Raw genomic sequence first — 22,362 nt, forward strand, 5'->3', positions numbered from 1 at the left:
TTATTCAGACGGAGAGTCATGGGTTGTAGAAGAAGAGAAGGACCAAAGCAGGGATTCATTGACTGGCAATGGGGCAAAGGCAAAGACAACTGAGAAAATGGGGTCCGCACCAAAAGAGTCAGATAGTAGAGGAGCAGAAAGGCATAGGGATGAAGGGCTTTTATTTTATTATAGTTTTTTTTTTTGATCTGATCACATCGGATAATGTGACATGCTTATAGGTCCCCAGCAACATCAACATGCGCATACACATTTGTCCATCACCACTGTGCTAAAGAGCTGGTTGTAAGAAATGTGGAAATGTTGAATGCAAGTCAAATATTCACCAGCATCCAGCAGCTTCTTCACAATGTGGAAGTTGGAATGGGATACACTGTAATGGAGGGCAGTGTTGCCATTGCCATCTGCCATGTTTACGATGTGCTGCAGCAGGGCAGGGGAGACACCTCTGAAAGCATTCAGGTAGTCCTCCACCATCTCCGCTACGGCAGTCTTCTGACTGGACACTCGGAACCACTCGTGCTGCACCGTGTTCACACATGACCTCTGGAATGACACAAAATGATAAATATGATCAAGATCAGTATGTATTCTAGAAGATTTACACATAAATTGTGCTATTTGTTTAGTAACACTCCCTGCCTATAACATGGAAGGAACCTTAAACTCAAAACTTAAAATTTGTAAACAGAAGCAAAACAAAGAGAAACATCCAGGATCTTGTTACATAATGATCCTAATTAGTCTAAATTACATTCAATTATCAGATGCAGCTTTTCAGAAATTCAGGACAAATGCAGCTTTGATTTAACAGTAGCCCAGTCAGCACACAGCTGGGCCTGGGTCAGCAGAAACAAGTGTTGATCCAACATTCCTTTACACACACAAAGGAGCCAATATCCTTCCCATTTCAGGTAAAGCACAGCTTATAGGAGTAGTTCACTTCCAAAATCGCTGCAAAAGTACTGACCCAGTGTTTACAAAGTGAACATGCAAAAAAGGTCAAATGCAAAAAAAAAAAAAAACAAGGGTTAAACAGAGAGGTAGGACAATTTAGGTTGATTAGAAAATGAGACGTGGGTCAACTGTCAAGAACCGGAAAAAAACAGTTCACACAGAGCTAGACAAGATGAGCGTTTGAGGTTAAAATGTATAGAATGTTAAATGTTTTTTTTTTTTTTTAGAAAATAACCGATCGTTTTGCTAGATAAGACCCTTCTTCCTCCGCTGGGATCATTTAGAGCCCTTTGAAGCTGTATTTAAACTGCATTTCGGAAGTTCAAACTCAGTGGCACCATTAAAGTCCATTATATGGACAGAAATCCTAAAATGTTTTACTCAAAAAACTAATTCTTTACGACTGAAGAAAGAAAAACATGAACATCTTAGATGACAAAGGGGTGAGTACATTAACTGTACATTTTTCTTCTGGAAGTGAACTACTCCTTTAAAGAAACATCCAAGGGCCTGATTAACTAACAGCTTGTGCCAGAGCAAATGGTCTTTTGGCGTTAAAATAGTACTGTCAGGATTTACTGTCAGATGTGTTGTAAGAGCATGAACACCGTTATTTTTGCACCTGAACTTATTGAAAATGCATTTTTAGGGGTTTCCTTTTCAGTCGCAAAATTTATGGGAAGATAGAATTAAAATGAATCATGCAACACAATTTAGTAACGTTTGTGCTCGTGAAATTACTGATTTTCGCCATTATTTAACACTCTTCTTGGTAGATTGTGTTGGACATTATGGAAATGATCTGGCTGCGTCTGTGTTCTTTAATTTGTGCATTGTCAGTAAATCACCCGCATAAATTTCCACTCGCATTAGCGCTTTATTTAGTAAATCTGGCCCTAAAACGGCAATTTGCTTTGAATCGCTTGTTTGTTTGGCATGACTGCTAACTAAGGAAGAACCATTAAAAGCTTTAGAAAAAGAGAGGATTTCACCAAATAATTTTAATAATCTGGAAGCACAGATATGTGTGTGTGTGTGTGTGTGTGTGTGTGTGTGTGGACTGAGGGTTTAGACACAGCTAAAACTTACCAAATCTTTACTAGATAAAGTCTTGGGGTCGTTGAGGTGGGATTTCAGCACGTTGCATGCAGAGAGCATCTTCTCATTCAACTCATACCTGGGAAGAACAAAAATAAATAAATAAGTTTCCTCCGAGGAGGCAAGAGAGGCAGTGTCTCCTCAAAATTGATTGAGAAAATGGTCAATACTACAGAAAGTAAATGATGCAAATATTACTAAATATGACATAAAAGTATAAAATCATTTGTTTTTATGAAGTAACACTGTCCAACAGTGACAACCGCAGGTTAAGTTACAGCGGAGGCTTGCCTCCCTTCATCCCTTTCACTTAAAACAGAGACCCCTTAGTGTGCCGTGGGTCATTATGGGGGTGATTGAGAATGAATGGGGGAAAGTCACATGAGAGAAAATCATCATTGTGATATGATTGGATATGACTAGTTATGCTCAGCTGTGATTGGTTCACTCAATAAATCCCGTCTCTTGTGTTCGTGCATGTTCTGCGTTTGCGAATCAGTCTGAATGAATAATATAATGGTGCTAATGGGAAGACAAATTAAAAAAATAAGTCAACAACTCACACACTTAGATGTTACCACATTTTTACGTGAAAATAAGACTTAAATGGGCTGAAAACTTGATCTGTGGGAGTTTTTAGTGAGTAATCAGCTTGGTTAAATTTGAAGTAAATCTCAGAGTCTGTGACCAATAATAACAGAGCTTTGATAACCGATGATCCAAAACAATCAAAAGATAGTTACATTTAATTATTAAAAGAATAGCTGAACAATGAAATGTGTGACCATGGATTGAGATTTATATATCATCCGAAAGCTGAATAAATATTTATTTGATTAATTGTTTCTTATGGATTTAATAATTAGAATACTGTATTTATTACATTACAATGTAAAAATATAAAAAAACGTTTTTTTTCTGATAGTTAAACATAGCTTACACTAAGAACATATGACTGACTATATAAATATATATATATATATATATATATATATATATATATATATATATATATATATATATATATATATATATATTAGTGCTGTCAAAATTAGCGCGTTAACGCATTCGATTAATTTGAAATATTTAACGCGTTAAAAAAAAAATAACGCAATTAACGCGGTTGTATTTTTTTTTTATTTCCAGTTGTGGCCTATGTGTGTTCAACGTGCAAAGAAATATGGATAAGACCAAGGAAGGACTTTTAGACGGAAAGTTTCAGTATAAAACTCTGCCGGATTACTCTTCAGTCTGCCACAAGAAACATTACTCTTCATTTAGTCTGCCACAAGAAACAGCAACATTAAAATCATGAACTCAAATGTCATTGTTTAAAAAAAAAAAAAAAACAATGACTGTAAAGGTGCGTAAATCAGACCTTTCTGTAACGCTAACGTTAATAAGCTTAAACGAAAATGACGAAATAATTGTGTAGCGGAGTATTTTTTGTACACAGTGCCGCGAACTGTCAATCTCCTGTACGCGTGCATCACTGTCCTCCTCGCAGCTGCAGCAACTTGCGCTCTCTCTCTTCATCAAGCTTTAAAACAAAAAGGGAACAAAAAGATCATATTGTCTTTGTGCATAGGCTATAGATTAATTAGATAAATGAATATCTAAATTTGTGCCTTGCCGTCTACGGTATTTTTTTTAGAACTTAGAAAAAAGATGCTGCAGCCAATGAGCAGCCAGCGGGGGCTGCAGGACGACTCAACCTCCGCAGACAGTTTTTAATGTTTATCAGACAATAAATACTCAAGATTTTGCTTTAGTGTAACTCACAACGAGTTTCACACACCTTCTCCGGCCACGTTGAGTTGTTGACACTTAACAGCAGGAAAAGCGACACATGCGCTATTGTATAACTTAAGGGTGAATGGGTAATGGAGTTTCTGCTCTGGGTGGGATGAATTAGGAAGCTTGCATTGTGAAGGGCGCTCTGAAAATCGGAAGTGCAGGTAAAAGATTAAAACCTCTATTAAAGCAGATGTCCAAATGAGAGTACCGGTACGCTACAAGCACGTTCTGGGCGCACGGAGAGGTGGCGGTACGCTCAAGAGCTATATTTGGAAGTGGCGGTACTGAGTACCGGTGCGTACAGGCCCACTTAAAGCACTGGCAATGACTATACTTTGGAATTTTTTTGCAGTCCACTTAGAATTCAACATGGAAATCATTTTTGTTTTTTATTGGCATTGATTGTTTTGAAATTCAAATGGTACTTACATGCCTGTGTTTTTATTTCTGTAATAAATATGGCTTTCAAGCCAACAGTTAATTTGGAGGATATTGATGGTTTATTGCAGGTATGTTGTTTACATGAGAAAATCTGTGTTACAAGTTAAACAAAAATTCCAATAAACAATCATATTTTGAATTTAAATAGTTTCTTTGTCTTGAGTTTACATTAATTATTTACATTTTGCATTTACATATCCCAAAAGTTTCAGTCTTTTAATTGCGATTAATCGCAAAAAATTGTGCGATTAATTAGTTAATTTTTTTTAATCGATTGACAGCACTAATATATATATATATATATATATATATATATATATATATATAAATAAATGCATGAGACTTTCAGAGTTCTGACCAGCATCGGACAAAGAACCCTGCATATAAACAAGTTTTTGGATCACAAGTGGAAACCAGTCTTGGGTAGGTCAGAGGATTCTGGAATCCAGATACTATCCAGATATAAAATAATATTAATTTCAGGTGAAAAGAGGACTTCTTTAAGATTATGAAGGGTAGTACTTTAGTACTCTTTCTCATAACTCATGTCAGGCTTTGCATACAGGATTCTTACCTGATATGATTATACAGATCTGAGGTTTTATTCATGCCTCCAAACAGTCTACTTTTAACTTTTAAAAATTGCAGAAATAACATCCAAATACCTTACATTCCCTTTCAGATGCAAGAGACTCTTGAACTATGAATCACTTGTTAAATCTGGATCTTAGAGTAACTGGCAATACTTGCCTCTGCCTTTTGTCTAGGCCTAAATCTTCTGTGTCTCTGTCTTCATCCACTGCTTCATTATTTCTGAATTCTTCTTTCCTCCTCTCTCTCACATTCACCATCTTTGTTTCGTCTTTGTCCTCCTCTTCATCCTCTGACCCAGAGGAGCTGCTCTCTTCTGAGCTGGAATCGTCACTCGATGTCGTCTCATAACTAGACATTGAAAGCACAGATTTTGCACATAGTTGAATAATTGCATATTTACATGCATTCTGGAATACTTGACTGAGTGTTCAACTGCTGACACTGATTTTGTAAAATGACTATTTCATAGTTCTTCAAGGCAACATACAATTGCTACTTTCATGTGTCATATAACTCAGTGCTCTCTTTAGTTAGAATACCTTACTGTTTTTAAATAAAAAAAGTAAGCTAGTTCAGTAAAAATTAACAATTAAATAGATAAGCTAAATAGTCCATAGAAAAAAGTATATTATTATAAAAAGTATATATTATATATTGTAATATAGATGCAGCTTATTATAAACTACAACTAAAATAATAAAATAATTTAAACCCAGATTTTCAAACTAATATTTCATGGTATTCGGTTAATAAGTTTGGCAATGGAAAGCATCAGGGTTTTTTTGGGTGGGGGGGTCAATAATGACCAGCTGACTATATCCCTTACGACCAACATCAGCTGAGAGAGAAGAGACTTCTTCCATAATAAAGGTCTCTTCTCCTCATATTGAGAGAGCGAACCTACCCTCCATTTACACCAACAAACTGCAAGTTCTTTTTTGTGCCATTAGGTCCCTGATGACCGTCTTTCTTCATGATGGACTTCAGGGTGTTCTGACTGCCTGATAGAAAAAAAGATGCAGGCAATCAATTAGTTTTATATCACTGAAGTGGAGCCAAAATATTTACGTTTTAAATGAAATATTATTCCAGGTATAAACAGTGGTCATGCATATTTTTAAAAAGCTTTTTAAAGTAATATTTTTTCTCCACCACAAATGCTGAGAAAAATGTTGACAACCTACCAAAAAGCTGACGAACTGATTTATTATGATATTCAGTAGTATTGCCGTTATGGGAAATAAACAAGCTGTATTTACATTAGCCAGCAACATCTAATCAAGACCATAAGCTGGAGCTGGCTACATTTCCAAATCTGACAGACATGGTACAATGTCCAACCCTGGTTGTCATTTTCAAGAGAAGAAAGAATAATCAAGCACTGATAGTTTAAAATAAAGTTTTAGGTGGGGAAAAAAACTATGTGAAGCAAAAGAAACACATCCCACAGCCTAAAGCTATGGCAAACATGTTAAGTGCAGGCTTTGCTCTGCCAAATAATGAAGAGGATCGCCGCCCCTCTCCACAAAGTCTGAAAAAAGAACAGTTCTGAGAACTGACAGAACATACCCTTCACATGGACACACTCCCTCTGTCTGTGACTTTAACATTGTATGCAGTGAAGGTACTCATTAAACAAGTTTGCTTTATTTTGACAGGTGAGAGGGAACTATGCGTCTTGAATCTGTTACATGCTCTCCTGAGACAGTCAACACAAGGGTTGTTTCATCGAAAAAGCCATCCATCAAGGGAAGTTCAACATGAAGAAGTGGCTTCTTTCAGCACGTCAAATCGACACTTTCACAACACAACAATTTCAACTACAACTGACTGTGACTGCATTAAAAAAGATATATATTTCAGCTGTATAAAAGCAAACAACTTGCAAACTGATTGTTTTAACCACTGATAGAGGCCTTGCTATAGCTAATCAACTATGGTTTTTATAGGTATGATACTGTACATAATTATTTACTCTCCAATTATACCTCCAAGACATTATAATATAGCTCCTGCCAAAACAAAGTAGCTTGAAAAAGCACAATTTAAGATTACATACATTTAGAATGGTGCATTTTCTGATTCTCTTAAAGTTTAAGATAATATATGCCATGATTTTAGTATGAATCTGAATTCTAGTCTCTAGATATTCTTCTTAATATCAGATGGTCTTTCATTGCAATGAGCCAAAGGTAGTAATGTAATAAAAACATTTCTGCAGAAGAATGTCTGATGTTGAGAATACCTGAGCACATATCCTGCTTTATCTAAGAGCTGAATCAGTTGACAGCACACATGGACAAACAGCAGGATCTTGGCAGCAAGAACTTTAAATCAACACAATGACTGTCAACTACAACTGACTGTATCTGCAAAAATATATGTACCATTTCATATTATACATCTCTCTTGTTTAGTGACAGAAATGGGCATACCATGCAACGCTGTGGACATCTGCTGGTCCATGCGGCTTTTCTGTGTTGCTGTACCATGTTCATGTGCATCATTAATACAAACATTTTCTATCTGTGTGACCTCTGCCCAGCTCAAACTATTCGAGTGGGAACGAACTGCACCGACCATCTGTGTTTCTGGATAAATAGGATGAGAAGAGACAGAAAAAGAAAAAACGCTGACATGAAGTACAATAATTGATTTCTTTAAAACAACATTTATTTATACCTCAGCACAATCAAATCTTAAAATGAAAGTAAAATGATTATTTTTTGTTTTAATGTTATTTTATTGATCCATGTGATAAGGAACAACAATATCAGGAAACTGTTTTGTTGTTTGTATCTTGAAAATCTGAAATTCATCCTTGCAGAGCTTAAAATATATTTTTTAACATGAATGGCCAAAACAACTTAACGAAAAAAAAAAAAAAAACACTTCCAGTTGTATAAAAGCAACTGATAAAGCTAAAGGCCTAAAAAAAATACACAGCAGCAGACAAAAATAATACTACATTTTTGTATAGTAGCTGCTTATATTTAGACTTGTGGGATGCCACCTATAGTGGCCTTGCAAATCAGACTTTGGACAACATGCAACCAGAATAGTGTACTTACACATTCTCTCAAAGATTAAGATAGTATGTGCAATGATTATGGTATGAATTTTTTCCATAATTTAAAAGAACACAGCAGACATGGAAACAATAAAATCTTGGCAGCACTTTTGACTGACCATTGGCCATAATCCTCTGGTTTGCATGTAAAAAAGAAAAAACTTTCTCGATTCCCTTTCTGAAACTTTCTGGATCAACTGTTATTTTCTGTATAACTTCAGAGCATTCCATAAAGACTTGTGCTTAAAGCCTGGTATTTCTAAAGAAAAGATGACACAGAAATATGAAACCACTGAACTAAGAACTTCTAGATTCTTCTGATTTTAAATCTTCCTGGAAATAATACTTAATTATACTTTAGACGCTCCCTGAGTCTGGTCCTACAGAAAGAGAATGTCTTTACACAAATCTTCTTTCCATTACATAACACTGAGGACCTATGAATCAGCATCAGCAAAGACAACAACAACTAGCCAGTTAGCACAAGCTGCTGCCTTCCAAAAGAGATGAGATCATTGTTGGATTATATCCAAAGCCCCCATGTTTTTTTCAGGGTCAGAGTAAACTTTGCCCTGTCAAATCATGTCAGGGATCATTACAGACGCAAATGCACCATGTACCCTTTTGTCTCATCCCTATTCCTCACTATAATCAGCAGGAAAATGAGGCCAGAGTTTAAACATATCAACTTGGAGCACAGAAATGCTTTATGCTAATGGTATTTCTCTTCTTCTTCATGTATGTTCTTTGGTTCATTCAGTTTTGATTCATGTGAAATATTGCACATATGGTAATTATTAGGGATGCACGATATTGGATTTTGGCCGATATTCTATTAGCCAATATTTTCAAAATAATTTTGGCCGATGCCGATACCGATATCGATATATATACAAATATATACTGATATATTTAAACTTCAATTTTACTGAAGAGAAATCCATGTATCTCTTCTGTAGTGATTCTACCAAAAATGTTTTATTTTACAAATGAAGACAGACATTCACATCTGAAAAACAGGTCAATTATTTCACTTGGAGAATATCGGTTTGGCTCATCGGCAGAAATAGTCATATCGGCCGATACCGATGATGGTCATTTTAAGCTTTTATCGGCCGATACCGATGTTGTGCCGATATTATCGTGCATCCCTAGTAATTATAACAAATATTTCACAACAATTCATTTATACTGACTAGAACTAGACCAGATTAATGAGGTCTTTGTAACAAAAAAAAAATCAGCAGTGGCCTCACAAAAACATTGAGCATGTAGGATAAATCAAACTGCAACTAACCTTTCACAGTGTGGTCTGTGTCCTCCTTCTGCCTCAGAAGATCCATATTGGAGAGTTCCTCACTACTTCCATACTTCATAACCGAATTGATGGATGATAAAGTAGTAACCAGCTCACTGTTGATGGAGCTAAACTGAGATTGTTGAGGTGGGCCGAATGCATCTGCCAGCTCACTGTAGTTCTGAGCAAGCAACATCTGCTGTTCCTGCAAAAGCTTCTGCACTCTCTCTATGTAGTGATCAAGTCCAACATCTGCCCCAGTCTGTGAGTGGATGGGTGCTGCTGATAGGATTGATCCCACAGGAAAACTCTCAACTTGGATTGGGGTCGGAGACTGAGAAGGGCCACATGCAATGTTCCTCGTCTTCTGACCGACTAAAAAGTTCTCATGTATATCTGTGAGGCCAACCCCAATCTCTTTGGTTTTGCAAAATGGCGACTTGTCATGCGTACCTTCTTCAGATGCTGTAGTACCTATTGAAACTGAGCGAGTTTTTAATGTGGCCAGCACATCTTTTACAAGACCATCACCAATGGCAATTGTTCGAGTCTCCACTGGTACGGTGCTAACTTGTTTGTCTTTTGAGTATGGCATTGTACTGGTACAGGAATCCGTAAGAACTACCTTGTCTGTATTGGTTAACTTGCCTATTGTCTCAGTTTCTGTGTTTGTGTACTGTGAGGCACACATGGGTAAGACCATGACTCCAAAGTCATTTCTCTGAACTTCATCTGTTGCTGTGCTCTGGGTTGCCATCTCCTTGATGGGTCTGACCATTACATCCACTGAACAATCTCCACATCCAATAGACCTGAACTCCTTAGCTTGCTCAGCCTGGATTTTGCAAAGTCCTAAACCTTCGGCCGTTAATTCAGTGTTGATCCCCATTTCATATAGACTTAATTCCATTCCCACACCCTGGCTGCACATCACAACCTGCCTCCCAACACACTGATCCTTAACCACAACACGTTCTTGTACAACCCACTGCTCCATTGGCAACTCCGGACCCACTGAAACATGCCATGCCTCTGGTCTGCAAATAATGCCAACTGAATTCATTTGTTGGATATGATTTGTGCTTGCATTGCTAAATTCAACATGGTTGCCCACACCTTGGCTCTGTGTGGACACTCTGGCCTCCACTGAAGTGCTGTACATCTCGGGCCTTTCCATCATACACTTGTCTGCCTTTTTTCTTGATCCAGCCTCTTGAAGCTGAAGCTTTAGCTTTCCCATTTCCATTTGGTGGGTGGTCTCCTTAAGTTGAACCTCCAGTCTGTAGATCTTTTCTTTCAGGGCTTCAATGGTCTGGTGTTGCATCTCCATTTCAGCTTCTACTTCACTACTCAAACCTAGCATGGCTTCAGTCACACCAACTCCTGTGCTCCTCAACTCCTGCTCTGTTCCCACAGCCACATCTCTGTTTTTCCCAGGTGACCTCCGATATACAACCACATTGTTCATGTTCTCATCAGCTCCGACACCAATGGACTTGCTCTCACGTCTACACCACTGGACGTTTTGGTTTGTTCTTTCCTCTGTTTGGTGTAAGCTGTGCTTCCTTTTCTCCCCATTATCCTGCAAGTTCCTCTCCAAAGCCTCCACTTCAGCTGTCAGTTGCCTGAACTCTTGTAGCCTTTGACTGTTCGACTCAGTGTTCTCCATCTCCTCAATGTGGAGTTCAGTGCCTATCCTGAGCTGGGTCAGTGGCTCACACTGGTCAGCACTGCCAACACTATAGGAGCGCTTCCTGAAGCCTTCACCTAGACTTTGCCCCGCTACCTTGGAGTTCTTCATCTGGGACACTAGTTGCCTTTTTTCTTCTTGCAAGACTGAGATCTTGACTTGAAGGATTGGGATGGTCTTCACCTGCTCCTCCAGCTCTTTTAGTCTCTTCAGAGCCACTACCATCTGTTCTCGGATGTACTGGAGGTGCAGGGGACTAACATTGGTCACTGGAGTGGCCATGCCTGAGCTGAGGGGACTGTGGTGGATCGAACTGCCCATAGAGGATGTGAAGTAGGGGTTGTACTCGCCATTGCCTTGATGTCCATTATGTTGAAAAGAATGTGAGCTGGGTGAAACCTGGCTTGGTCCATAGGAGCCACTGTAAGAGGACAGGGAACTGGAAGAACCCATTCCTCCAAAACTGGCTAGTCGCCGACGAGGTGGCTCATTGACTGTAGGATGTATCAGGAGCCGTTCCTGTTCCAGTCGCCTTCGGGTCTCCATCAGTGTTTTCTCCACCTGTGGGTTATGGCGAAGAAGGCGGGGAGAAGGTGGAAGCAGCAGCTGCTTTGTCTCAGGGACATTCACAAAGGCTTGGGGAGCTTCATGGACTTGGGCAGTATGGCCAGGGGGGGCTACCTGGTTCTGAGGCATAAAGTAGACGGGCAACTGTTTGCTCTCATCACTGTTAGAGGAGGATAAGGAGTCTGTTGAAGTCCACTCAGCCTGGCCACTGCAGCTGCTCTGAGGAGGAGGCACAGACTTGAACACTTTTAGCTTCCTTTGGATGTTTAGCTTCTTGATGGTGTTGCCCCTCTCAATGTCATCCACATACTTAAGAAAGTCCAGGTCTAGCTGATAACCATACGGGGTTTCCAAACAGTACGGGTCCTTCTCATCATTATCTTTTTCTGAAAAAAACAATAAAAAGTTAAATTAGTAGAACAAGTTATCTAATCACTCTACAATTTATTCAATTATTTCTTTAAAATATCCAAAACAATGTCAGAGAAGAAAATGTACAATCAGTCCTTAAAATATATTACATTTTTCAAAGCTTTGTAGCACCATAAACTTTTTTGAGATTCCAAAGATCCCAAAATAATTACTTTAAGTCAAAGTAATAAAATAACAACAACAAATGAATAGATTAAAACAGCCAGCTAGTCTAAAAACTTAAAAATAAATAAATTCTCTTTTTGACAGAATGGTTTTACAGTCCCTGTTACATTAAGACCTTACAGTTGGTAACACCAAATGAATGATTAAAACAGCCAGCTAGTCTAAAAACTTAAAAATAAATAAATTCTCTTTTGGACAGAATGGTTCTATAGTCCCTGTTACATTAAGACCTAAACAGTACGTACAGTAGGTCTCTTACCAAAAATGCCGCGTTTCCACCGAAATTACCCGGAACATTTGTACCAGGAACTATTTCCCCAGGAACTTTTTTCCCCCCAGACCTGTTGCTTTCTGCGTTTCCACCTCGGTGTAAAGTACCAGGAAGATTAGGCAAATAGACTGGTGATGTAGGTCTGCGAGCGTTTCTCAATACAAAGTACGCAGATTTTGGACATGCATCCTCGATAGTTCAGACTTTGTGCATTCGACTCGGGAGTGTGATGTCCGCGATGACGCAAATCCAGTGATTCTGCAAAGAGCAGGGTACTTGATAACTTCAGTCAGCTGACCATGGCTACTGCAATTTTCCTCTCTGTATATTTACAATAAAACGAAATAGAATATCAAATACCACTGCCTCCTTTTGTTTTTCATTTAAACATAATAACAGCTGCAGAAATGTACTTAGTTCAGTGATATGTGTATATATACAGCCATTACAATGAAACAAAATATTATATAAATTTGCCTTGTATTTTCATTTGAACATATAGATAAATTGAATACAGACCAAAGAAAACCTGTTAGATTTACCCAAAACTAATGATATTTTATGTTTAACCACTAAAGTGACATCAGAGCCAGTGGCACATATCAGAAGGTCTAGCCGAGGTGAGGTCTAGCCCAAGTCGAAAGTTCCAGAACTTTGAAAAAGTACCACCTCACCAGCAGGGACTTTCTGAGGGGCATTTTTTTTTTACCCGGAACTTTGTGTAGTTCCTGGTTCCTGCGGTGGAAACAGGCCAAGTACCAGGCCAAAGTCCCTGGTTCCTGGGGGAAGTTCCTGAGGTGGAAACGCGGCAATATTGTCACTCCTGTGGTTGCAAGCCCCAAGGTGTGATAACGGTGTGATCACAACTGTCATACCCAGTAATCATAACAGTGTTAGTCAGTCATTACAACACCCCTTTACATGTACACCATACATTATTTTTTACATCATAAGATTTTTCCAAGAAGAGTAAAACATTTACTAACAGAAACTGAACTTTCCATCTATCCATTTGCAACACCAGATTGTAAAAATGTTGTATTCTACACAACTTCATGTCAAAACAAACTCCATTTGTTTGCTGAGCATTTGCAAGGGGAGGGTAACTGGGGGTGGTGTTAAGAGAAAACAAGGAGAGGAAATATTTATTTCTACCCAAAGATCAAAGATTTGGTCCAATGCAACTTGCAATACCTTAAACATTTACTCACTCACTACCATGTAGACAAGAAATGCTTTCACAGAGAGGCAAAAACGTTAATGGTTTCTTTTCAGCTAGAAGCCAATGAATATCCATCAGCAGAGCTTATATCACAGTCCAAATTCCTCACCAGATAGAGAATTCCTCCTGTCATTTAGACAGATTCTCTCTCTAGATGCCAGCACACTTTTTGATGATTTAGAGTACAGACACAGTAGATTAAGAGCATTCAACAAACCATTAAACACATTTTCTTTGAACATTTTAAGGAAATATGTAAAATGCAAGAAAGCTTACTAGACCATGTAACACTGCCTTTTCCGTGTCCCTTATAACGACTTAACTGAAAGGGGTTTTGAGAAGGTTAAGGCAACCTAATCCGTCATTGTTCAAGCATCACTTACCCCAAGTCAAACAGCAGTCCTCATGCAGCGGCGCCTGTTCCTTTACAAGTCGTAATAGAGTTTTGTAACATGAACAAGCTGCAGGCTGCCTCTCCTCACTCACTGAGCACTTTCTCAACCTTCACTCCATAAGGGGAAAAAATTCCACTACTGGTGTAAACTTAGCCTAGCTCAGCACAGCCTGTGATAGGCTAAATGCCTCCACCAATCCTGCAGTACTTGCACGGTTTCATCTGTCGTGCCTCTTTCAAAGTGCTCCTTAAACACTTTGTAACCCCTTCAAACAGTGGTCCTTTCTAAGCACTCTTCCCAGGCATGTCTTTGTCATCAAGGATCTTAAACTCAGCAGACACATAGGCCTAATACAAGGTTAATTTAAGCTTTTGCTGCTCCTTAATGTGAACTATGTTCAAAATACCAATATATTGTGACATAGAAATTTCAATAAATTTAATTACAAGAAAATTTGCACAAATTACAATGTTAGCAGAAAGAACTAAATATTTTTAAATACTCCAACTAAACTAAAAAGCTTAAATCTTTAACCATGCAACAATAATTCAACATCACTGACAAAACCTCTTTTACTGTAATGACACTGCAACGATTTCTAGCTTGTTCAACACACCGGCTAGCTTTACTGACTATAGCAGGAGCACAAAAGCAATGTCATGGAGAGGGAGACAGGCTTGTCTGGTACGAAGAACAGACACTTGGGCAGCTGAGTGCTGACCTCACTGGGGAGGAGGGGGATTGTAAACTGGAACACTAAAGGGGCAAGCGAGAAGCAAGGGGGAACAAATGAAAGCAGTGTGAGAAGCGGCTCCAAGAATAATCCACCCACACTCTCTTTCAGCAGTCTAGAATTACACTACCCACCATCAGACACAAAAACAGCCCTGAGGATGTTCAGATCAAAATAGTTTATGCTACAGGCAACGTATTGAAGCAAACTTACTCTGTGTTGGAAAGCACTTTGAACGGTACGAGCTAAGCTGGTCTAAAGTTCAACAACCATCTGACAGCAAGTAAAAAAAAAAATAATAATAATAATAAAAAAGCCAAACTTAGACAGTACTTCCAGAATATATCAAAGACAAATATTCACACTCCACCTGTGTGAATTTAAAATGTGTGGTAGTGCACTCCTGTATTGAGTGCAAAATGAGCAGAAAGAGACTCCATGTAAACAGTGTTTCTAAGTGGTGTGGAATACTGCGAAATCTACAGGAAGCTTTATTGTTCAAACAATAATGACAGATGATTATGTCGATTTGAAGAAAAAAATATTAAGTATATTCAGCCCACATTAGGAGTGATTTAATGACTGTCAAATCTGTCTAGACCATTTAAAAAATTCAAAAATTTCATCTGATTTGGTAGAGGGGAAAATGGTTTGAATATGGAAATATTTCTAAAATGTGAAACAAGGGGTAGCCTTATTCTTCTTTTATCAGTGGTTGGCCGTCAGGGCCAGTGGGGCCTTCTCTGCTTGCCCTATAAAAAATAAAATTATGTAAACAATGTTTTTATTATTATCATTATCTAGGTATAATTTTCATTTGTTTAATGTCCACAAAATGGCCTATAATTAGTTTTGATGAGGTTGATCTGGAATATCCTACATTAAAAAAAAAAGTCTGTGGCCAGCACATAGACTGTATAAAAACAGGGCCAGCACTACAGATAGTGCTTCCCTTTTGTTTAAAGACGTAGAATCTGATTTGTACCGAGTATTAGTGACAGACTCATTAGCCAATTAAATTTTGACATTCCATGACAGCACGCCCAGTGGAACCAGCAATGTGCCCAGTGCAACGTTAAATATACGTTTTTGGTGGGGTTCTCCTGCTAAAATTCACATTTCAGGAGCTAAACTGAGGTTGCTTCAACCAGCAGACATGAAAAACAACCCACGGCAACATTGTTAAAGTAGCATAATTTGGCAACACTGCATCCATCATTTAGTTGGGAATTCATAAGCCGCTGAGCGATCAGCATTACACTGTCACCAGACAACATGCTGCCTTGCAAAAATTGGTCACACTTTATTGTAAGGTCCGGTTCTCAGTATTAACTAACTATTAATGATCACCTTTCCCCCAATAAACTCTTAATGACTGCTTATTAATAGTTAGTAAGGTAGTTGTTAAGTTTAGGTATTTGGTAGGATTAAGAATATAGATTATGGTCATGCCAAAAATATGCTTTAGAAGTACTAATAAACAGCCAATATGCTACTAGTTAATAGTGGGAATTGGTCCCTATACTAAAGAGTTACCCAAAAGTTTTAACAAAACTCTTATCTAAAATCTCTAGTTATTTTTTTTTTTTTTTGACCTCTTTTAGGTTCTGCCTGTTACACTAGTGGTCTTATTCCAATACAACACTCATGAGAGTATATTCATTATCAGTTACAAACCCCTGAGGACAATGTTTTCAGTCCTCGTGTAACACAAAGAAATCACAGTGGATCACTCACAGAGTTCAGGAGGATCAACTTTGGCACGGACCTGCTGAATATATTAGCAATGAAAATAAACGTCTATTTGAATGTCAAGCCTTTCAGTCCAGATTGTCAGGAATGGCCTTCACCCAAGTTATCCTTGACCGAAGGAAAACATTAACATTTGCATTTGTTTTTACCTAAACATGTAGGAAAATTTTAATTTTAATATCATTATAAGGTAGGTAAATAAAGACCATATAAAGACCATCATGAAAAGATCATTATGAACTTTTTGGCTGCATGCAAGAATAAAAAGTGTCATTGAAGCTATAAATAGTTGAAAATATACAATGAAAATATGACTAATTCCAGTTCATTATGTAAATACTATGATAAAAGAATCCTGTAACCCCGAGTTGGAACTTGTGAGCATGGATATTTTGGTCATCTTTGAAACATGCACCTGGAACATGTTGATGCCTTTCAGAAGGCATTTCAGGCAAGAGCACTGCAAAAACTAAAAGCCACACCAGTGGCTTTAAACAGTCCAGTACATTAACAATGCAAGTTACAACATTACCTACTGCACTGGTGCTATAGAATAGGACTGATATTTCCTGGTGGATACAAAAAGAAACTTGTACAAGACCCTCAGATTAAAACATTCAAAAATGATCTTTAACATAAAATAATTACTAACAGAGTATCCTGAAGAGAAAAAACAACACCACAAAACACAGTTGACATGCATTCAGTGATTCAGTAACTACAACAATTAATCTGTGTTACTTAATGCTGATTCCTTCAGTCTACCTTTAGATGCCTACAGCACTGAATATAATAAGTTTTTCTCACTTACTGGGACAGGAGTTTGACAAGTAGTACTGTAGCAGGCTAGCACTACTAGTCTGAGCATTTTGAGCATTCTGAGAGTCTTTTCTCAAACACACACATACACAAACACACACAGAAGAGAAAACAGAGGCCCTTTTTCTCCCTCCGGCCTGGTATTTCCTGACACGGCCCATGGAAACCACGTCATCCTCCCAGTTTAATTATCCCAGAAAACCAGGTCATTTTCAGGACCACACTAACAAACACACAGAGTCATTAAGCAAGGACAACAACAATGCTGGAACAGATACAGAAGCTTCTCTAAGAACAGTCCTGCCATGAAATAACATAGCGAAACCAGAGAAAAGTGAACCAATTCAGTATTGAGCACTCAATATTAACTAAACCTGGAGTACATCCCAGACTAAAGCTAATTCAGCCAATATTAATAGTATAACTGAACCAAGAATATCAGAAGGAAAGGTGGTAAATTAAATGCAGAGAACTTTTATTTTTATACAGCAATTTGCTTTGAAAAATTGTACCCTGTAGTTCTGAATAAAAACTTGACTTTACCGACAGTCACTAAACAAACTATAAAGATGTTTAAATGTTAATGAGGAACCAGATCACTTGTATGAGATGACCATTGTAACTCAACAGTAATCAAGTGGCCGTAATACTAGTGTCCAATGATTTAGCACGTCCATTAGCCTTTCATTGTTGACATGCTAATCAGCTAGCACTCTAGACTTCATAATGGCACAGCTTGGCAGCCTGGTTCAAGACCAAGTGCTCTGGCTTTAGTTTGCTGTGACAACACAAAATCTGCTTTAGGCTGTTACTGACCTGAATTTCATTGTGTAAACATCAAAAGTGAGGAATCAGTGACACAGACAACCAAAATGGCCAAAGAAAAAGAAAGAAGCTATACTGTGTTAGTCTCATTAAGATGACGCTAATCTACAACAAAAACATGCCTGCTTGACATTTAAAGTATCATCAAAATTATCTTTTGTCAACACAAGCTTACTAAATGGCCAAAAAAGGAGCAAAACCCATTAAATCAATAATTTCTACTGAATCACAAAATAAAAAGTTATTGACATAACAGTTCTTATTATGTTGTTGCTCTTTCACTTTATTGTCAGGAGGAATGCAGAGTGGAATGTGTTGATGTTGTGGTTGTGGTTGTGTGCTCCGAGCACGACAAGGCTGACAACCAATATTTCACAGCATGATGTGAGTCACACTTCTGTACGGTGTTAGACCTGCAGGACTTGTATCCTTACACAATGCCCAATAATCAGAAAAGTCTTTAAACATACAGTACATTCTAAACATGAAATTAATGTGATAACAGAATACATAGACAGAAACCATGACATAAATCATACAATAGATTCAGTCTCTCAAAACACAAAAGCATCTATTGTTCATATAGCCATGTATTTATATTAAAGTTCATATACGTTCAAATGCTCACCTAAGTCTTCACTTGATTAAAGCTGAAGTGTGTTCATTTTTTTATGGTAAAGAGGTTATATGACGTTGCTAAGAAGAACATTATTTTGTGTTATTTGGTGGGCTGCATTTATGTGGTTTAAGGTTAAAAAAAAAAAACGACAATCTCTAACAGTTAACTCCTTATCCTTCACATATGAAAGCTTACTTACTGGGAGTCAGAAGCACCACATAAGCGAAATTATTGACATTTAAAAAAACAGATTTATGGCGCTGAATATATAATCATAATGCAACAGAATAATAATGTAAGAAGGGCCAACAAACTTCTAAATGACAACAAACTTTTAATTTTAAAGAATATTTAGATCACTGAAATTATCAAAATATTTGATACCTTAAACTTGAATAAATAGTAAATAAACATTTAACAAAAAGTGCAATGTAACAAATCCAAAAAAACAAAAATGCACAAAGAACTTGTATGGACATTTTTCTGTTTGCAGATTTTTCCCAGACCTTCTTTTCTCTGTATATTAAAGGTGCACACTGTTGCTGAAAAACACAATTACTTCTTAGCATTTAGATGTCCGTATGCACAAAGGCACAGATCCATAAACAAGATCATATCTGTAGATGAAACTTTTTTTTGTGTATGTGGCGAGTGGGGCGGGGCCGAGAGGCGTGGGAACGAGGAGTGAGGCCAGGTGTAGTGATTGGAGATGAGCTACACCTGAGCCCCACCGCTAGTATCGAGTCCCACGTAGGAGATGGAAGGATATAAAACGGGAGCGACGACCGTGAAGGACGAGAGAGGACCAGGCCTGGGACATTACTTTATGTGTTTGCTTTTAGTTTATGCGCGTCAGTCGCCGTGAGGGGCTGACGCGCTGTTTTGTGTTTATTTTTGGATATTAAAATGCTTTTTGATTGTGCGCCGGTTCCCGCCTCCTTCTTCCCGATGAATATGGAGATTTGTTTATTACAGTGTAGAAGCATTTTTTTTTTTACATTTGAACTAGCATCTCATGATTACATGTTATGTACGTGAAGGTGCAAAAGACACAGGTGCAAGTAGAATGTAAAAAAACATGTTGATATTAATTTTTAAGGGAATATAATGGGCGAGATATTGCATCACCAAAAATTATTAAGGTCATGTACAGATATGGCATGATAAGTCGAAATATTGATTATTGCAACAGGCCTAACTCTAACAGGAAATTGTCCTTCTCCTCCGCAAAATTTCGTTGCACACATCATTTGGGTTGAACTTTTCCAGAACAGTGCTGTAAATACAACTTAACCACTTATTTCTAGTTATGCCTTTTGGAAGGCCAAACAAAGCAGCTTAGCTTTCATAAAGAATATCTCTTTGGATTTGAGACTTTAGTCTTTGTAACTTTACAGATCTTCTGTATGCACCAAGAGCTTGTAACACTCCATAGAGGAAGGACAAATTGAAATCGCATCATTTGACCACTTTGAAAAAACTTTCTCTATTTCCTTAGTTTTTTTTTTTTTTTTGAGCATTGCAAGCAGCCCAACAATCAACAAAGAACAACTGGCTCAAATAATGGTGTGATTTTGGAGTGGGACTGTTTAGAAGATGTGGGGACAGTGTTTGGGAAACCTGTTTGACAGCAATTACTATTTTGCAGTTCCATTTGGTGACTTTAGCGGTGCCAAAAATACACACACTTCAGTTTTAACTAAGAATAATTGTAGGCGTAAACACTCTGATGATTCGTTAGTGAACAGATCATTAGACAATCAGACCAATTAAAAGGGAGGTGTATTACCTGAGGCATTGCCGTTAACGTGCATGGTTTGGGCCATTGCTGCAGACACTCAGTTGAAATCCCACAGAGAGCCTGAATGCACTAATGCAAATGTCATGCATCAAATCAGCTTGCCATGCAACCTGCAAACTGGACAAAACAAAGCACAAAATATCAGACGCAATTGCACATGCATGATCCACAAAAACAAATACACAAACACACACTCTGAAAAACAAGGGGAAGTTTGTGAAACAAATAATAGGCTCGGATCTGATATAGGTGAGGCCTAAGCTTAATGACGCACCTTAATGCTGCAATTTTGTACTTGTGTGCATGACCTTACAGGCAGTTTAACCAAAACATGAGATTCATTGAGGTCATTTAATATTTAACAACAAACAGAACATTAACCTTCAAAGGGTGGGCATATAGAAATAACCTTGTGACAAAACCTTGTGACAAATCCTAGTTGAAATGTTTGTTAACTCAAAAAGTAGAATCGTGTCATCATTTTCTCATTAAAATTTCAGGCTCACACAAAGCTATCGTGTAATTGCAAAATACTTTGTACGTGAGCACTAGCATGTTATATGATGCTTCTGATGATGTTTTTTGTCATTTAGAGCTTAACAGCACAAGTCCTCTTTAGATTTCATTCATTTGTAAAAGAGTGGATAGGTTGTCCTTCAAAAATCCACCATTTGCATTCCACGTAAAAACAACATGAGGGCAAATAAATTATGACATATTTTGATAACTTTTAGGTGAACTACTAATTGTATAACTTTTTTTCCATTTGAGTTGCCCCAGACAAAGCTACTGTAGCTTTATGGCCAAAAGTTTGCACACTCAATCACCTTATCAGAGCTCTAAAATGAAACCGCACTCATTCTAAATTATCACTGGGACCAACTTCAAAAACAATAAGCCCAAATAAAGATCAAAAAAGAGGGGCAAAAAATCTGCATCCATCTCAAACATAATGAATCAAATTAATATTGATTCATATTGATTGTGGTGCCATACTTGATTTTGTGTGAAGGAGAAGCTGTTTGAGCATCAGTAAATGTCAAAAACGAAGTGTATAACTCTGTCTTGCTGAATTCAGCATTCAATATGAGCCTCAAATCAAAAACAATTTAGATACTAAAGACAGCAGAGCTGTGAAGGAACAGCAGATACAGTGGTGGGTCTCATAAACCCCTAGTGGAAGAACGGCAGGAAGAAGGACCAGTGGGAGGTCTGCAATGTTCTCTGAAGAACACAGACTTGGGAAGCTAGTAAAAACTATGATTGGACCAGTCCTGAGTATTGTGAAATACAGGATGTGTTATGGAATTTCCTCTAACTCACACAAAAAAACCACAAACTCACAAATTACAACTACAACAAAAACAACACATCTTTTTTTTTTTTTTTTTGGCAGACATGCAGCATGGCCATAGTTCACATCCAAACTGAGGCTACCACTTAGAAGTGTTGTGCAATGTCTTTTTCAAAAGATACCCAAGCAAAATGTGGTTGATGTCTGTGAAGTTTCGATATTTGTTTGAATAGAAGACATAGGACAAACTTTTACTTTTCACCATTAACAAGCACAGCAAAAGAGCTCAACAATAAGTCACATTAGTCTGCAAACAATATGACATGTTCAACACTCTGTATACAGTTTAGTTTTAAGAAAGACAATCACTCAGTCTCACGATGCAAAAATGTACCAATTTAATTTGATGAAAATATGCACATGTGCAAACCCAGAGTGTTTGACCACTTAAAAATCTCACTTTTGAGAAAGGTGCATGCATGCCGATGTGACATTAGACTAAAAAGTACGCCTACCTAGCTTA

General features: G+C 37.7%; 1 protein-coding gene across 7 annotated transcripts in view; it reads right to left on the reverse strand.

Annotated features, from left to right (window-relative positions):
• The window catches only part of LOC127999896 (KN motif and ankyrin repeat domain-containing protein 1), a 57,346-nt gene that overhangs the window by 3,178 nt on the left and 31,806 nt on the right, over positions 1–22,362 (reverse strand). For 3 of the 7 annotated variants that reach the window (XM_052592220.1, XM_052592221.1, XM_052592219.1), the window contains exons 3-9: positions 20,534–20,662; positions 9,255–11,897; positions 7,323–7,478; positions 5,792–5,888; positions 5,044–5,235; positions 2,047–2,134; positions 327–546 (exon numbers count right to left, since the gene is read on the reverse strand). In XM_052592220.1, the coding sequence (XP_052448180.1) occupies positions 327–546; positions 2,047–2,134; positions 5,044–5,235; positions 5,792–5,888; positions 7,323–7,478; positions 9,255–11,897; positions 20,534–20,570 (3,433 nt within the window). In that variant the 5' untranslated portion in view covers positions 20,571–20,662. Of the gene's footprint in view, positions 1–326; positions 547–2,046; positions 2,135–5,043; positions 5,236–5,791; positions 5,889–7,322; positions 7,479–9,254; positions 11,898–12,367; positions 12,701–13,984; positions 14,136–20,533; positions 20,663–22,362 lie in introns of those variants that run through there. The other 4 variants (XM_052592226.1, XM_052592225.1, XM_052592224.1 and 1 more) reach the window with 4 other exon arrangements.

This window comes from Carassius gibelio, chromosome A5 (genome assembly GCF_023724105.1).
Source record: "Carassius gibelio isolate Cgi1373 ecotype wild population from Czech Republic chromosome A5, carGib1.2-hapl.c, whole genome shotgun sequence".
NCBI lineage: Eukaryota > Metazoa > Chordata > Actinopteri > Cypriniformes > Cyprinidae > Carassius > Carassius gibelio.